The 18,215-nt window shown below is 38.7% G+C and overlaps 1 protein-coding gene across 3 annotated transcripts in view; it reads left to right on the top strand.

Moving 5' to 3' along the window:
• Positions 1-18,215, top strand: part of LOC132303200 (ultraviolet-B receptor UVR8) — a 93,343-nt gene that overhangs the window by 33,656 nt on the left and 41,472 nt on the right. For all 3 annotated transcript variants that reach the window (XM_059800363.1, XM_059800362.1, XM_059800364.1), the window contains exons 11-13: positions 9,667-9,721; positions 9,844-9,910; positions 10,150-10,186. In XM_059800363.1, coding sequence (XP_059656346.1) covers positions 9,667-9,721; positions 9,844-9,910; positions 10,150-10,186 — 159 coding nt within the window. The remainder of the gene's footprint in view (positions 1-9,666; positions 9,722-9,843; positions 9,911-10,149; positions 10,187-18,215) is intronic.

The following is an 18,215-nucleotide window of genomic DNA, read 5'->3' as shown; positions in this document are numbered from 1 at the left end:
ATCTTTTATCCTTCTTATTGTGTCTTTCAGGACCTCAAAATGAAGAAGATGATTGGTGGAGTTCATGAACGAAATGGTCTCTATTACTTCGACTGTGATTGTCCTACTCGTCGTGTGGCTCTTCACTCGAGGGTATCTACCCACCAATGACACTACTGACTTGGTCATCCTTCATTGAAGTATTTGAAGTCTGCATTATCTTTTCTTGAGCCAGTGTCTACTTTAGAATCCAAGGCTTGTGAATTAGGCAAGCATCGTAGAGTTTCCTTTTGAGTTAGTTGATGAACCAAGAAGGGGGTGAATTGGTTCGTTTATAAGTCTTCTTTCAACACTAAGTCAATTTTCAGATTCAATATATGTGATGAAGGCTGTTTGCAATTACTGATAATGGCTCACACAATCAACCACAAATGCACATTGACTTTACAAGAAAACCCCCTCTCAATAGGGATCAAAAACCTTAGTTCCTGGCCTCTGCCAGTGCAAATCCACTAGTTGTAATGTAAGAAGAAACATACTCAGCTGTCTCACTCTCTGTACACACCCTAGCTCACATACAAGTGCACACAACACTCCCCCTGTCCTAAGCAACCTTGCTTGGACCCTATAAGCTCTCACAGCTTACCAAATACAATTTAAAAGATGCAATACAACAATACTCAAGTGATGACACAAGATAAGAATGACTGCATAGCTCAAAGTATTAAACAACAACAACAAAGCTTCATTATGCAGAATCTGTGGTCTGAGGGGTAAAATTGAAAATTCGTATCAACACAGACCAGGATTTGGTTTCTTCAGCCTTATATCTTCAATATACACATGCTCAGATGCTTATCACAACGATACTTGCATGGTATAGCAATGACAGTACACAAACAGGCCTATTTTCTACATAAAACCCTAATAGTAATGCTCCAAGGTACCGAAATCTGTCTTGGTCAATTTCCTGGATATGGCTCAACTTGAACAGCCTCAAATCAGATATATAATCATGCTTAAATGATATACAATCAACTCACAGTAAGAGATCAAGTATATATGCTCAGATTAGAAGCTTAAACCAGTAAACAGACACTTAACTGAGGTTTGAGATATCAAAATCTACTGCAGCAATAAAACAGACACAAACATGATTTCTGCAGATATATAGTAGTGAAATAAACTTGCCTCAACCCCAAGGAACCTCAGAAATGGCCTCAAGCTTGGATTGGCCCTCTAAACCAGCCTTCTGCACAAGCAATCCAGCTCCACACAGCCTTATACATCATCTTCAAATACACTCACTCATTGTATGTATCTCTGAGTTGAATTAGCTCACAAATTGTTTCAAAACTTCAGGAAATGGTTATTGTTCCTAGTGTCTCGAGTATGTCACAATGAAGCTTGTTAGTGTGCTTACTGGTTACACATGGCTTGGAGGCTCATTTGCTATAACAGTGTATATATAGGATACATTGAGCTGAAATCCTACCCTAAAGAGGAATTCTGACATTCTCTGGGTGGAGGGACCACAATGCCCCTGCCACCTTTGCAGATTTGTCCTTTAGTGCACCAACAATTTGACAGCACATATGTATATATGTATATGTGTGTGTGTGTATCTATATATATATATATATATCATTATAAATACAATATAGAAGAAAAAAGAGAGAATTATGTAAAGACTTGAATGAGACGAATCACTCATTCATAGCTATAGTATTTATAGATAAAAAAAACACATGCTCATATTACAAGAAATAAAACTAAATCAAATCTAAATCAAATCACAGCATATTCTAAGGCATATTCTATGGCATATTCTATAGTATAATCAAATCTCTACTAATATGGTAAGTCATTCCATAAATCGTGGCTATCATATATGCTTAACGTATGCATAATCAAATCTCTACTAATATGGTAAGTCATTTCATAAATCGTGGCTATTATATATGCTAACACTCCCCTTCAAAGTTGTTGCGTGGATAACTGAAACGCCCAACTTGGACAATGCATTCTCAAACACAATCTTGCTAATGCCCTTTGTAAGAATGTCTGCAAGCTGTTGAGAGCTTGTGACAAATGGAATGCAAATTTGACCAGAGATGATCTTTTCTCGAATGAAGTGACGGTCCACCTCTATATGCTTAGTCCTGTCATGCTGAACGGGATTTGCTGCTATGCTAATGGCAAACTTGTTGTCGCAGTGCAAACTTGTTGTCGCAGTAGAGTGAGAATGGAAGCGACACTGGAAGGCACAAGTCTGTCATCAAGGTTTTCAGCCATAGCAACTCACATATCCCAAGAGCCATAACTCTATACTTTACCTCTACACTAAATCGAGAGACAACATCCCGCTTCTTACTGCGCCAAGTAACCAAGTTACCACCAATAGTGGTACAATAACCCGAAGTTGACCTTTTAATAGAAACTGATCCTGCATAATCAGCATCTGTCCAAGCCTCAACACGTAAGTCACCATGATTGGCAAATAAAATACCAAGGCCTGGACACCCTTTTAAGTAGTGAAGGATCCGAATAGCTGCATCAAGTTGAGGGGTACGAGGAGAGTGCATGAATTGACTCACGACACTCACGGCATAAGTAATGTTAGGTCGAGTTTTGGATAAATAGATGAGAGCTTCCCCACAAGTTGTTGATACTGACCAACATCAACCCGAACTGCAATAGCAGAACGATCAACAAAAGCAACACCTTATGGATGAGTCTGACGACTCTCATCTGACAACACATAGGAGTATGCATCATCAAGAGTAGGGAATAAAGATAAGCCCAATAAATGAACACGGGCATACTCAAACTTGTCGTTCAACCCGACAAGAAACTGAAACACTCGATTCTTCTCCACAATCCCTGCATATAAAACTGCATCATCTGGATCATTTCAAGAGTGGAAGGAATCATAATATGACAACTCATCCCAAATAGTACGAAGCTCGGCGATGTAACCTGAAACTGTCAAGTCACCTTGAAAAATCTCGGTGATATCTCTCCCCAATTTTAAAATCCGTGCATTATTCTGCATCTGAGAACAAGAATAAGTGCGTTGAACTTATTCTGTAACGGGTTCCCTTGGAAGGCTGTATGTAGGACTTCACCTCCACTTAAGGTGGCTTTTTTCACGTGGACAGCAGTGCTTGGTAGCACTCCTACTCTGGATAATCTCATGAAAAGATGACAAATAACAGTTAATTGGTGTTGCATGTGTAAGAAGGCGGGAGAGTCGTTTAATCATCTCTTGTTACATTGTAGAGTGGCAGTAGATGTTTGGAGTTTGGTTTTGAATGTATTTAGGGTGGAATGGGTAGTGTCGAGTAATACGATTGATATGTTAGAAGCTTGGAGAGGGAGACGGGTGGAGAGTCGGGTCAAGAAGGTGTGAGGGTTGCACCTCTTTGTATTTGGTGGGGGTTGTGGCACGAGAGGAATAAGTGATCTTTCGAAGGGCAGGAGTCGCCAGTGTGGGTTATCAAGGCGAATATTTTGTATTCTTTTTATTCTTGGGTTAATGGGAAGAATTTCCCATCTGTAGATAGTTTATTGGATTTTGTTGACAACTTATCGTTGTAATGCTGCATTTTATGTTTCTTGTTTGCTTTGTTAAGGGTTTGCTCCCCTCTGAGTGCATTTGTTAATACATTTTTACTTATAAAAAAGAAATACACATTGTTATCCAATAAAACTGTTTGGGAATACACATATAGTCATACAAATACTTCATTGCTTTAATACATAATGGTCACAACGGGTACAACATTATAACGTGAAACCCATACAAAACATCTCGAACTATATCCTGCCCCAAGGATTCACATACTAACCATCATCAGTATCACCCAAATCTGGATGGACTTGTCGGCACAGGTGAATCAGATATTGCACAAAACTCACGGGTAGCCCTCGTTACAACCAGAATAATAGTGTATAGGCATCGACCTAACCTCATAGGTATCCCCCGTTACACAAAACAATCACAGGTAACCCCCCGTTACAAACTCATTGGTATCCCCCATTACAACACCAAACTCACATGTATCCCCCGTTACGACACAACACACAAAACTCACTGGTAACAACACGACAAGACTCACAGATAACAATATGACACGACTCACAGATAACAATACGACACGAGTCACAGGTGTCCCCCATTACAACACAAAACGACTCACTGGTGTCCCCCTATTACAACTCGACACGACTTACAGGTATCCCCCGTTACAACACTGTCACGGGTAACCCCCTGTTACAAAACTCACAGGTATCCCCTGTTATGAAACTCATAGGTATCCCCCGTTACAACAAGAATTAATCATAGTAATGTCTCATCTCCTCTGTGGAGAGTCCCTCTTCATGTGGCCCGGCTAACCACACCGAAAACAAACTCCGGAACTAGGTCTGTTAAGAGGACACTCCACCTTGCGGTGTTCCGACTGCTTACAATGATAACACACCACACTTGTCCTAGAGGACTCTAAAGACGCACCAACAATAGGAGTAGTACATGCCGTCCGCTGCTCCTGAGAAAATAATGAAGCACCTCTGTGCCTCTTCCTGCCTTGGCTTTCGGAAGAAGTACCCGCACTCATACCTCGTTCCTGAGAACCCACAATACCACTCTTTTCTTGCCAATCTTTGGCTTCTGCCTCTGCTATCAGTGCTCTCGTAACCGCCTCTGAATAACTCTTTAACCCCAAAAGCGTCACCCATAGCCTAATGGAATGATTTAGGCTGTACGCAAACCGCCATGTCTTCTCCTCCTCGTTCCCTAGCACATCTGTAGCAAAACATGAAAGAGAAGTGAACTTGTTCTCATACTCTGTCACCGACATGTCACCTTGTTTAAGCCCGTCAAATTGCATCCTCAATTCCTGTCTCTTAGTCTGCTGGAAATACTTATCAAAGAAAAGATTTTTGAAAGTATCCCAACTCATACTGTCGATATTGTGCGTGCTAGTCACGGTCTTCCACCATACTTCCGCGTTGCCAACAAACTTATACATGGCTAATGTGACCGTCAATCGATCATCGGGTACAACAATTGCCCTGAAATGCTTTTCAACTTGTTTTAACCACTCATCCGCAACTAGCGGGTCTGGACCTCCCTCAAATGCTACTTTCAGGAGTTTGTCAAATTGAATAAGGTACCGAAGATTCCGCTCCATCTCTGTCTCCTGTGGCTAAATAGCCGGTTGTGGTACCACTTGAGAAGCTGTGGTACTCACTAAATTCTGAAAAGCTGAGGCTACAGTCCTTGCTAATAGAACATTATCCACCGGTACTTGTGGATTATCACCCACGTCTCTATCTCGACCCTGTCCCAATGAAACTCTATCTGGTTGGGATGGCCCTTCACCCACTAGCTCTCCAACTCCATTTGGATCCATCTCTTCACGTAGTCCTCAAGCGCGGTACTACAAAAGCAGCTATACAATCAAAACAAGAATACATCCACGAGCTATGATACTCACACTATCCGTTTGATAGGAACTAGAACATTTATAAACATAGGAATGATCAAATTCCTCACATATGTGGGTTAGAACCCTCCGTAACCCAACACACAGCACTGCTACGAACGTTCAAACCCGTCAACAACGAAACAAGCTAGTCATACAAACATCCACTCCCTAGTGGATGAACGACCACAATGTAAACCTAAATGTGCAACTATGTCCCAAAACAGGATCATATCTATAATGCTCAAATAGACGCCGTCACATTATATAGTACATGCTTTCATAGATAGTATACACTTAACAAGTAAACATGTAACAAATCAAGCACGTTTTAGACCTTTTCTAACTTTGTCTCCTACCATAATGTTTCATCCTCTTTATCTTGTTTTTTTATCAAAAATGTCTGCTACTTTTGTTCGCAAGACTTTGTAGGATGCTCTTTGTAATTCGGATTGGCGCAAAGCCATGGTAGATGAAATGGATGCCCTGCACCGTAATCGGACTTGGGATCTTGTTCCCTTACCTTCAGGCTCCAAAACGGTTGGTTGTAAGTTAGTCTATACTATTAAATACCTTCACGATGGGTCTATTGAGCGGTTAAAGGCTCGTCTGGTGGCAAAAGGGTACACTCAGACTTATGGCATTGACTATGATGAGACCTTTTCTCTTGTTGCTAAGATTTCTTCTATTTGGGTACTTATTTCCATTGCTACCAATTGTCACTGGCCGTTGTTTCAATTGGATGTCAAGAATGCCTTCTTGCATGGTGACTTAGTTGAAGAAGTTTATATGGAGCAACCACCTGGGTTTGTTGCTCAGGGGGAGTACCGTCACACTGCTTGTCGCCTTAAAAAGCCCTGTATGGATTGAAACAATCTCCATGGGCTTGGTTTGGAAAATTCTCTAAGGCGGCATTAGAATTTGGTCTTAACAGATGCCAAACTGATCATTCAGTATTTCACCAGTGCACTAAAGCTGGCTTCATTTTTCTTATGGTGTATGTATATGATATTGTGATCACGGGTGATGATTCTGAAGGCATTGCTAAGTTGAAGTTGTTTCTGCAAAATCAATTCCATACTAAAGACTTGGGTAAACTTAGGTATTTCTTGGGTATTGAAGTTGCTAGATTCAGGAAGGGTACAAGTTTATCTCAACTCAAATATGTGTTGGACTTATTAGAAGAAACATGTATGTTGGCTGGTTGTCCAGTTGATGCTCCTATGGATTCAATTACAAAACTTGTGTCTGATGAGGGTGATCTATTTAATGACCCGGGCAGATTTCGTTGCCTTGTTGGGTAATTAATTTATCTCACTATCACTCAACTTGATATTTCATATGCAGTTAGTGTTGTAAGTCAGTTCATGGGAGCTCCTAGAATGCCACATTGGGTTGCTGTTCTTCGGATTATTCGATATCTCAAGCAAGCTCCAGGTTTTGGGTTACTATATAAATCAAATGGTCATCTCAGGGTGGAAGGTTTTTCAGATGCTGACTGGGCTGGTTCTCCTTCTGACAGGAGATCTACTACAGGCTACTGCACATTTGTAGGAGGAAATCTTGTTACATGGAAAAGTAAAAAGCAAACGGTGGTAGCTCGATCTAGTGTTGAAGCTGAGTACAGGGTAATGGCCCATACCACTAGTGAGTTGACTTGGATACAACATTTTCTAAAAGAACTTGGGTTGACAGTTGAAACTCCTACTCCATTGTTCTGTGGTAATCAAGCAGCTGTTCACATTGCATCAAATCCTGTGTTTCATGAGAGGACCAAACATATTGAAGTAGATTGTCTCTTCATTCGGGGGAAAATATTAAGTGGGAGCATCTCTACTCCATTTGTGAAGTCTGAAGATCAAAATTAGCTGATATGTTTACCAAAGCATTGTGTCATAATCAGTTAAGGACTATCTGTTCCAAGCTTGGATTATTTGATATATACTCTCCAGCTTGAGGGGTAGTGTTAGAATATTTTGGGTCATTATGTAATTACATATAGTTGGTAGGGTCATTGTGTAATTAGCTTAGTCTTGTATCTTTATATAAGCCACTGTTGGCTTAGGGTTTTGTATGTATGAAATACACATTGTGTAGCCACCATGTTCTCTCTCTCTCTCTCCCTCTCTCTCTCATTAGTTTGAACAGCCATAAAGAGATTAATTCACATTTATAGCATGTTTCAAACATTAAAATATTATCTAGTATGTATATAGCCAAAAACATCAAAACTACATATAGGAAAAATATCGGATCCATCACATAGCCCATTTAATAGCATGTCTTTGCAATTCATTCACAAAACTAACATATAATCACATCAATTCATCAATTAGACAAAACCCATGCATAAGCCAAAGCCTTAGAGTCAAATCATTCAATTTAAACATCAAATTGATATGCTAAAAGGGGGCAAAAACATACAATTAACTACCAAATTCAAGGAATTTGACAATTAGACAACTACCTCTTTAGATGCTAAAAGCCCTAATTTCGAAATTCATCAAAGCCATCTAAATCCAACTTTGCTCCTATCAAATCGAAGCTCTCGACGGCTCTCTGACTTTGCCTTCTACGGCTTGAACAATTTCCAAGTGGATAGAGAGAGATCTAAGCTTAAAGCTTTGAAAGAAAAGAAAAAGAAAAAGAAAGTGTTGCAGAGAAAGAGAGAATTGGCACAGGAAAAAAGGGAGGAGGAAAATGGTCAGGTAATGACCTTGTGGTCATTACAATGACCAAAACAACTGTAGGCCCCACAGGTCAAAATATTTTCTTTCATCTTTTTTATATATATGTACATACACTTATCACACCACAACCACATGTCTAAATGCATAGTCACATAAATATGCAACAAATAATAATGCATGAAATGCAATGGCCTCGAAAAATAATCCTTATGCACAACAAATCCGGTCACGGGTCCTACCCGGGACCTCCCGACCCGAAAAACAGAAAAATGTTGAAATGGCCAACAATGTATTTCTAAGAGTATTGACTCAGAGAAATGCTCTAACTAACTCTCGGAACTCAGCCTGTAACCTCAAGGTGTCTGACACGCAAAACGGGGCGAAAAGAAAATAATCCCGAAAAATCAAAAAATCCTTGAAAATGAAAAATAGTAAAAATGGGAAATATTACAGAAATGGTCTGCGGAGACATTGTTGGTTGTTTACGGTCTGAGGAGATGATTGGTTGTTTATAGTCTGAGGAGACATTTTTTTTATTTGTTGATCGGCACTTCATTTGAGAGAAAATCATCGCTAGTTAGATTTGTACTCCATTTGTTACAAGCTCTCAACAGTTTGCAAACATTCTTACAACGTCAGCAAGATTATGTTTGAGAATGCATTATCCAAGTTGGGCATTTCAGATATCCACGCACCAACTTGAGGGGGAGTGTTAGCAGATATGATAGCCACGATTTATGAAATGACTTAATGTATTAGCAAAGATTTGATTATGCTATAGAATATGTTGTGATTTGATTTAGTTTCTTTTCTTGTAATATGAGCATGTGCTCTCTTTTTATCTACTAAAGCTGTGAATTAGTGATTTATCTCATTCAAGCCTTTACATATTATATATCTCATTCAAGCCCTTACACAATTCTGAAATAGATCCTGCATAATCAAGTTGCCACCAATAGTAGTATAGTAGCTAGAAGTTGGCCTCCTATCTGAAATTGATTCTGCATAATCAGCATCTGTCTAGGTCTCAACCTGTAAGTGACCATGATTTGCAAACAAAATACTGTGGCCTGGACATCCCTTTAGGTAGTGAAGGATCCCAATAGCTGCATCAAGGTGAGGGGTGCATGAATTAGGGATGACAATTTCTCCCGACCCAGCGGATTTCAACCCCCTCCCAATGGAAAGGATATGGGAAGCCATTTTACCTCGTGGGGGCTGGTATGGAGTTCTAAAACAAAACCCGAGTCTGGTCGGGTCAGTATCAGGTAGAATACCACCCCACCCTGATTACATAATACCCTTAACCATCCTTTTGTTCTCCATATATATATCATATAAGATATTTAAATATTAAACGTAGATTAAAGTACGAGACCCATATTATATAATAAGATATTTAGTATTTCATCCCTGTTGTTTCTGTCATCTTGGTTCCTTGTATTATGTAAATCCAAGAATGGCATACTGATATTTGCATGTAATCTACTGTTTGCTTTACTTTATAGGTGGTGGAGAACTGTACACATGGGGCTCAAATGAGAATGGCTGTCTTGGTATCGGGTATCTTCCTTGTAAACACTTCATCTCAAAAGGCACAGCTTGCAGAATTTTAATTTTAAGCTGTTTAGTTACGATGTGTGCTCATAAGAATTTGATATGTTCATTCATGATCAATTTTTCAGCTGTACATATGTTACTCATTTTCCTGAAAGAGTTGAAGGTCCATTCTTGAAACATCCTGTTTGCAAGGTGTGTAACACTCTTCGTTCCATATGTTTCTTGTGGACAGTTAATAAATATGATCCTATGGAACGCCTGTAGGAGTGTTTTTGAAGTGATTACTTTTTCTGCTTCCTAAAACACTCTTTACTGTAATAGAATGTCATAAAACAGACAGAGATCATAAAAGCTGTAAATATGCCATTGAGTAGAGATAGAGACCCTGACCCAAATTGTCCAGTCATTTACTGCTTGTATTGCTTTGATAGGTATCTTGTGGTTGGAAGCATACATCAGCAATTTCTGGTAAGAATGTTTTCAGACCAAACCCACTTAGATGTTATTGTTATTTTCTATATTGTATTTCCTCATTTTCTCGACATAGAATTAACTTTTCGGATCTTCAAGAGTAGTTATTGGATATTATATTGGAGCTATGTTTTCGAAGGCATATGAGGGTAATCTTTTGGGCTTGTGACTTTGTTTTGTTTACCCTATATTACTTCTTTAAATCTGCATGTTATTAATTTAAATCTTCCATCATTTTTTATCCCCGATTGATTTACTTTATATTTTAAAAGAGTATTATAAATTAAATCTCGAGTGTTTTTCTTTCTTTCTTTCTTTTTTGTAAGTTTATGTTTACAGCATTGGCTTGAGGTTAGAGATAATTTGTTTGGGATATATATTTTTGTATCCCCTCCTTAAAAATAATAAAATAAAATATATAGGAAAATATAACATTTTTTAAAAGATCCCTCTAGATTTCCTTTGTTATAGGATATGATAAAATTTAGCAATTGTGAACTTTCTGAAAAGAAAAAGAATGAAATTCACCTGATTTTCTCTCATATAAACATAAACTGAAAGATTGAAGTTTATTCTAGTTCTCATGGCACCACTCACATAGGGTTCCTAAATAGTTCCAGGAGAAAAAAGGTGTCTGTAAAAAGCTTAAGAGCTATATTTGATGAAATATATAAACCAGAACCTTAGAAGTTTAAAATAAATAATACAAGTCTTTTGCTTCTTTCAAAGGAGTGAAAACCATGACCTTAGTTATTTGACAAAGAAAAGAGCTTATAATTCTGATATTTTTAGAGCATCGTACACTTTACTTATACGAGGGTTTCTTGTGTTGGTGATTTTATTGTACAAAGCCATATCAAGTTGTACTTTTGTTTTCTCTAGTCTTGTTCAAGAAGAGCTTCAAAGAACATGATGATCATCAAGAAAAGTTGAACTCACAAACAATTAGTGGACACAATGAAATGCATGTGAGCTATGAAGCACATATACTTTTACAAGGAGGTTGTACCCATATCGTTTCCATGTTGGATTGTGACACTCTTTGGATACCTGCAGATACATATATGATACTTCCTAAACATATCCATAATTTATTTATTTTTTTGATCACGCATTTGATACTTCTCAAATACTTATTGCCACGTATCCGATACTTTTCAAATACTTTTGAACACATATTTAACAATCTCGAACATTATAATGTGATGCAAAGCAAGTGGTAGACGACTATTTTCAAATAGTTGAACATCCTAAGAAGACGTGTCTGAGTTTCCATTAGTAGGAGCAGCTGATAATGTCATCAGATTTCGTGATTGTTTTTTGGGTCATGAGTCAGTTATAAGTGTCAAATCTGTCTTTATTTAATGTGTAAGATATTATTATCATTTTGGTTTTATTTTATAAGTCATGTACCTTTTAAGTGAGTCATGTGATCACTTAAGGATTGTTTTGTCATTTAAGCATCTTTATTTTTCCGGACAGAATTTTATCTGTTAGATTATATTTATATGAAGTACTAGGATTAATCCTTGCTAGGGCATCCCTCGTCTCTTATTAAAAGGTTGTTTGAAGTTGTATTAATAGGCGATTTCAAGATCGAAAAGAATCTGTATATTGCCGTACAAAGAATGGTTTACAATGCTTTAGTTAAATAGGAAATACAAGGAGCTAAAAAAAGGAAACTACAGGCTGTAACAGGAAACTACAGGCTGTGACTATAGGCTGTAAATACAAGCTGTACACTAACAGAATTTCCTAATCTTAGTCATTGACTATCTATATTTACACGCCTATCATATCCCCTAAAATCTGGTCTTATTAAAACTGAATATCTCTTTTTCAACACTCCCCCTCAAGCTGGCTTGTAGATTTCTTCCATAGCTAGCTTGCTTCTTAAAACTTCAAACTATCTCTTGTGTAGTCCTTTGGTAAGGATGTCTGCAGCTTGTTCAGTAGTAGAGACATAAGGAATGCAAATCATACTATAGTCAAGCTTTTCCTCTATAAAGTGTTTGTCAACTTCCACGTTTGGTTTTGTCGTGGAGGATTGGATTATGAGCAATTGAAATGGCAGCCTTGTTGTCACAGTAGACTCTCATTAGAGGAGAAACAGTAACCTTCAAATCTTCAAGGAGTCTTTTTAACCACATAGCTTCGCAAATCCCATGGGCGAGTGCTCTGAACTTGGCTTCTGCACTACTCCTCACTACTACATTTTGTTTCTTGCTTCGCCACGTGACTAAGTTTCCTCCAACGCAGGTGCAATATCCTGAGGTAGATCGTCTATCAACTATACTATCAGCCCAATCAGCATCTGTGTACACCTCCACTTGCAAATGACCTTGTTTCTTGAACATAAGTCCTTTACCTGGTGAGCCCTTTAAGTACCTCAAAATCATATACACTGCTTCAAAGTGTTCCTGTCCAAGAGAGTGCATGAACTGACTCACCATACTGTCTGCAAATGCTATATCTTGGCGTGTGTGAGATAAGTAAATTAGTCTTCCCACTAATCTCTGATATCTTTCACGATCAACCATGTTCTCGGGTTCGGCAGCTTCTAACTTCAGGTTGACTTCAATTAGAGTGTCAACAGCTTTACACCCGAGTAGTCCTGTCTCATTAAGCAAATCAAGTACATATTTTTGTTGATTCACAAAAATCCTTCTCTTGACCTGGCAAATTCCATTCCAAGGAAGTATTTTAATGCTCCCAGATCTTTGACTTCAAAATCTTTAGCAAGTTTCTTCTTCAATCTAGTCAACTCTTCAATGTCATCACCTGTCAAAATTATATCATCCACATACACAATTAAAACGGCAATTTTCCCTTCCTTACCGTGTTTGTAGAACATGGTATGGTCTGCTGGACTCTGATGATACCCATAACTCTTCATAGCTTTTCCAAAGCTTTCAGACCACGCTCTTGGAGACTGTTTCAAACCGTACAGGGATTTTTTTGAGTTTACAGACTTTGCTCTGACCGTGTTTTCCTTCGAACGCAGGTGGCAAGCTCATAAACACTTCTTCTTCCAAGTCTCCATGTCTCTTGGTAATCAATGCCGTACGTTTGCGTAAAACCTTTCGCCACAAGTCTTGCCTTGTACCTTTCCACACTACCATCAGCTTTACACTTAATAGTGAAAACCCATTTACACCCAACAGTTTTCTTTCCTTTGGGCAAGTCAATTATCTCCCACGTTCCACTCCTTTTAAGAGCATTCATCTCCTCTAACACTGCTGATTTCCAATTCGGATCATCTAGTGCTTCCTGAATGTTTCTTGGAACAAACAAGTGAGAAATATTTGAAGTAAAGACCCTATGTTTATGGGAAAGTTTATCATAAGACAAGTATTTGGCAATGGGATGCTGGGTGCAGGTTCGGATTCCTTTTCAAACAGCTATAGGGATATCAAGATCTACAAGAACTTGGCTAGGTGACTCTGTACGATCAGAAATAGTAGGGACAACTGCAGGCTAGTTAGGATTTAGAGTACCTTGAGTGTTCAGGGAGTCATTGCTCGGGACCTCTGATTGGCCTTGCTCAGGTACAATAGTAGGCTCTCTACTCTTTTGATGAGTCTTTTTCCTGTTATAAACCAGAAGCTCAGGATTCGGTTTTTTTGGAATCGTTTGGTAGGATTTCTCCCCCTGGTGGAGATACAGTAAGGCTTGGCAGATTAGGACTAGGAGGCCCCGGGTTTCCTGATTCTAGAACATCATTTCCCTGTTTAAAAAGATCAGTGTTCGGAGTCATAGAGTGTGAGACAATAGTTTTAGGTAAGGGAATATCAGTAGAAATCTTCCAAAAATTTTCTTCACCCTCTTTCTCCCCCTGAAGAAAAGTTTTCTGAAAATAAGGATGATTTTCTAGAAAAAAGACATCCATATTGATAAACATTTTTTTTTTTTGTTTTCGGATTGAAGCATTTGTACCCCTTTTTATTCGGGGCATACCCAACAAATACATATTTTTCAGCCCAAGGATCCAATTTAGACCGAAGTCTACTAGGTAAATGGACAAAGACAGTGCACACAAATACTTTCAAAGGCAGGTTGGAATAAATCTGAGTTTCAGGAAAAGATTTTTTAAAGCTTTCAAGGGGTGTAAAATAGTTAAGAACACGAGTAGGTATCCTGTTAATCAAATATGTTGTTAAAACAGCTTCACCCCACAAATACTTAGGAACATTCATTGAAAACATGATGGCATGAGAAACTTCAAGTAAATGTTTATTCTTTCTTTCAGCAATTCTGTTTTGTTGGGGCGTGTCAACACAAGTGGATTGGTGAAAAATTCATTTTTCTTTTAAAAAACTTCCTAAAACTTCATTAAAGTATTCGGTGTCGTTATCAGTATGAAGAATGCCAATTTTTGTTTGAAATTGATTTTCAATCATCATATAAAAATCCTTGAATAATTTTTCAACCTCATATTTTTCATTCATTAAATACACCCAACACAAACGTGTATGATCATCAATAAAAGTCACAAACCATTTTTTTCCAGAAAGAATTGTGATCCTAGAAGGGCCCCAAACATCACTATGGATTAAATAAAATGGTTTTGATGTTTGGTAAGGTTTGGGAGAATACGTAGTACGATGACTCTTTGATAAAAAACAATTCTCACAATAAAAAGATGAACAATCCAATCCTTTAAACAAAGTAGGAAATAATTTTTTAAGATAAGGGAAACTAGGATGCCCTAGTCTAAAATGCCATAGCATTATTTTGCTCTCTAACAGGGATAGAACGAAAATTACTCAGACCTTGAGCCTTTTTATTACTTAATATATCATCTTCAAAATAGTAGAGACCATCTATCATCTTAGCACTGCCAATCGTCTTCCCCAAGCTCTGGTCCAGAAATTCACAATAGGATTTAAAAAAGATAACACGACAATTAGAGTCTTTGGACAATTTACTAACTGATAAAAGGTTATAAGCAAGCTTAGGGACATGAAGGACAGACTTAAGATCAATAATTTTTGAAAGTTTTACCAAACCTTTACCTGCAATAGGAGAATAAGAACCATCGGCTATTCTAATTTTTTTAGAGCCAGAACAGGGTGAATAAGTTTGAAATAAATGAGAAAAACTTGTCATATGGTCAGAAGCCCTTGAATCAATGATCCATGGGGTAACACTGGAATTTGAACGACAAGATAAGGCCTTCGGGTTGTTACCTGTTTGAGCAAGGGAAGCATTAGGAGTACCAGATGAGGAATTAAATTTCAGCAATTTTAAAAGATGATCCATCTGTTCTTTGCTGAAGGGAAGTGCCTCGGCTTCATGACCTGATGGGGCTCGGTTGAATCTGCCTTCCTGGTTGAATCTGCCTTCCTGCTTACTCTTCCAATTCGCTGGTTTACCATGAATTTTCTAGCAGGTTTCACGGGTATGGCGAGGCTTGTTGCAGTGGTCACACCAAAGACGGGGCTTTTCATCATGTTTCCTGCCAATATTCGCTTCAGATGCGACCAGGGCAGAGGTCTCAACAGCACCATTTGATAACTTTTTTCCAAGCATGACCAGCTTGCGACTTTCCTCTCTTCGAACCTCAGATAAGACTTCACCGATTAAAGGCAGGGCCTGTCGTCCAATTATTCTGCCTCTCACTTCATCAAACTCGACATTGAGTCCAATGAGAAACTTGAAGATGCGGATGTCTTCCACCTTCCTTTTGTAATGGTTGCAATCTTCTAGCGATTTCCACTCATAATCGCTGAACAAATCAAGGTCCTGCCACAAACGTTTTAGAGAGTTGAAATATTTTGTAACACTGTTATCTCCTTGATGGATCTCTCCGAGTTTCAGCGTTAGTTCATAGACTTGAGACTGATTTCCCAGGTTTGAATACATCTGGTTGACATTGTCCCAGAGTTCTTTTGCTGTGTGGTAACACATATAATTAGAACTGATGTCCTTCTCCATAGAATTCACCAACCAGGTCATCACCATCGAATTCTCTGCATCCCAGGTCAAGTAGGATGGATCTTCAGGTTTCGGTTCCTTCTTTTCTCCCGCCAGGTTGCCGATTTTGCCTCTGCCTCGGATGTACATCCGCACGAACTGGGACCAGCGAAGGAAGTTTTCACCGTTCAGCCGAATTGTGGTAATCTGGACCGAGTGTGTCTGAGAGTTTTGGACTTGGGACTCAGAGGTCTTGGTCTTGGACTCAGGTACGTCATCAAACATGGTGATTAGGGTTGTTTGGAAGAGAGAAAAAAAAGAGACGGCTAGGGGTTTTTTTTTCCCAGAAGAATCGGTAAGATGCTCTGATACCAAATAGGTGATTTCAAGATTGAAAAGAATATGTATATTGCCGTACAAAGAATGGTTTACAATGCTTTAGTTAAATAGGAAATACAAGGAGCTAAAAAAAGGAAACTACAGGCTGTGACTACAGGCTGTACACTAACAGAATTTCCTAATCTTAGTCATTGACTATCTATATTTACACGCCTATCATATCCCCTAAAATCTGGTCTTATTAAAACCGAATATCTCTTTTTCAACAGTATTCATCAGCCTTTTACGTATTATCAATATATCTATTATGTTGTAGTAGCTTTTTACCTCTCCCTTTCTTTGGGATTGAGTTGTGGGTGTTTAAGCTATTCGTTAGCTTAATCTAGCTCTCCGTTTTCCCTTCTTATCGAATTTTCTTTTCTTTCATAGTTGATTGCATTAGTTGGTATTAGAGCCACGTTTCGATCCAGTGGTTTTGTGTTGGGTTATTACATCTTTCTCTTTAGGTTTTGCAACATGCCACCAAGGAAAAGAAACCAACCTCGCGGACCTGCCTTCAACCTGATCAAGGCGCAAGCAACAGTTGATCAACAACAAGTGCTTGCTATGATAGAAGATCTAAGAAGACAGATTGAAGCTTTAGTCCTGCGCGTGTCGCAAACCCAGCCCTTTCTCACGATGGCATCGAATCTGAGGAGGAGGACAATCTAGAAGAGGAATTTGTTAATCCTTTTCGCAGAAACACAGTACCCAGACCAACACCTATTCCATTTGAAGAAAGACGTTGGGATGGTGGTTTCAAGGTGGAAATTCCAGAATTTGCAGGAGACCTGAATGGAAAAGGTTTCATTGATTGGTTATCTAATGTGGAAAGAGTCTTTGACCTGAGCAAAAAGGTGAAATTGGTTGCAGTGAAACTAAGAGGAAGAGCATCAACTTGGTGGGATCAGAGGGAAACCCAAGATTGTTGATTGGGAAAAGATGCGAAAGAAGCTAAGGGAGACTTTTCTTCCTTACAACTATACCCAGTCAATGTTTCAAAGGCTGCACAATTGTCTGAGGAACAAAAGGTTGCATGGTATATAGGAGGATCACGAGATAACTTGCAGGATATATTGAACCAACAACATATTTGGAATGTTTCTGAAGAGTATCAGTGTGCCAAGGCTGCAGAAACTTAGCAAGCAAGAGGTACACACAAAGCACCAAATAACCAAGTTAATTCTTATCGAGCTACTACTTCTATGGGGCAATCTCAAAGTGGCAGCAATGCAGCATCTATTGCTAAATTGCAGCCCAGCAGAGCAGGAATTAAATGCTTTAAATGGTGAATGTCAAAAAGCAAATAGTTGGGAAGGAAAACAACTTATTATGGAAGATGAAAAGAAGAACCACAAGAAGAAGATGAAACTATTTATGATGATGGTGACAAGGATGCTGTTGTCAGAGGAGACACGTGGCTTTCTCTTGTGATGCGAAAGGCCTTTATAGCACCATGACAAGAAGATCTTGAGGATTGGCAATATTTTCCAAACCACTTGTACCATTGGTGGTCGTGTTTGCAAGCTGATCATAGATAGTGGATGTCATGCCCCAAATTCTAGAAACCTGGTGCATGAGAAAGGAAAGATTACCTGGCTCTAATCCAAGTCCCAAGCGCGGAAGTAAATATGAAATGGTCATTCTTCGTGATTAACCATGAAGGTTCAATTAGCCTGAAACTAGTCCATATATGACGAGTACAACTTTGGAGTGAATACTAAGCCATCAT

This window comes from Cornus florida, unplaced genomic scaffold, assembly GCF_030987335.1.
Source record: "Cornus florida cultivar Cherokee Brave unplaced genomic scaffold, ASM3098733v1 CherokeeBrave_3.0.0_Hap2_Chr04, whole genome shotgun sequence".
NCBI classification, from domain to species: domain Eukaryota; kingdom Viridiplantae; phylum Streptophyta; class Magnoliopsida; order Cornales; family Cornaceae; genus Cornus; species Cornus florida.
Note: the sequence above shows the minus strand (reverse complement) of the source record. Positions and strands in the feature narration are given on the sequence as shown.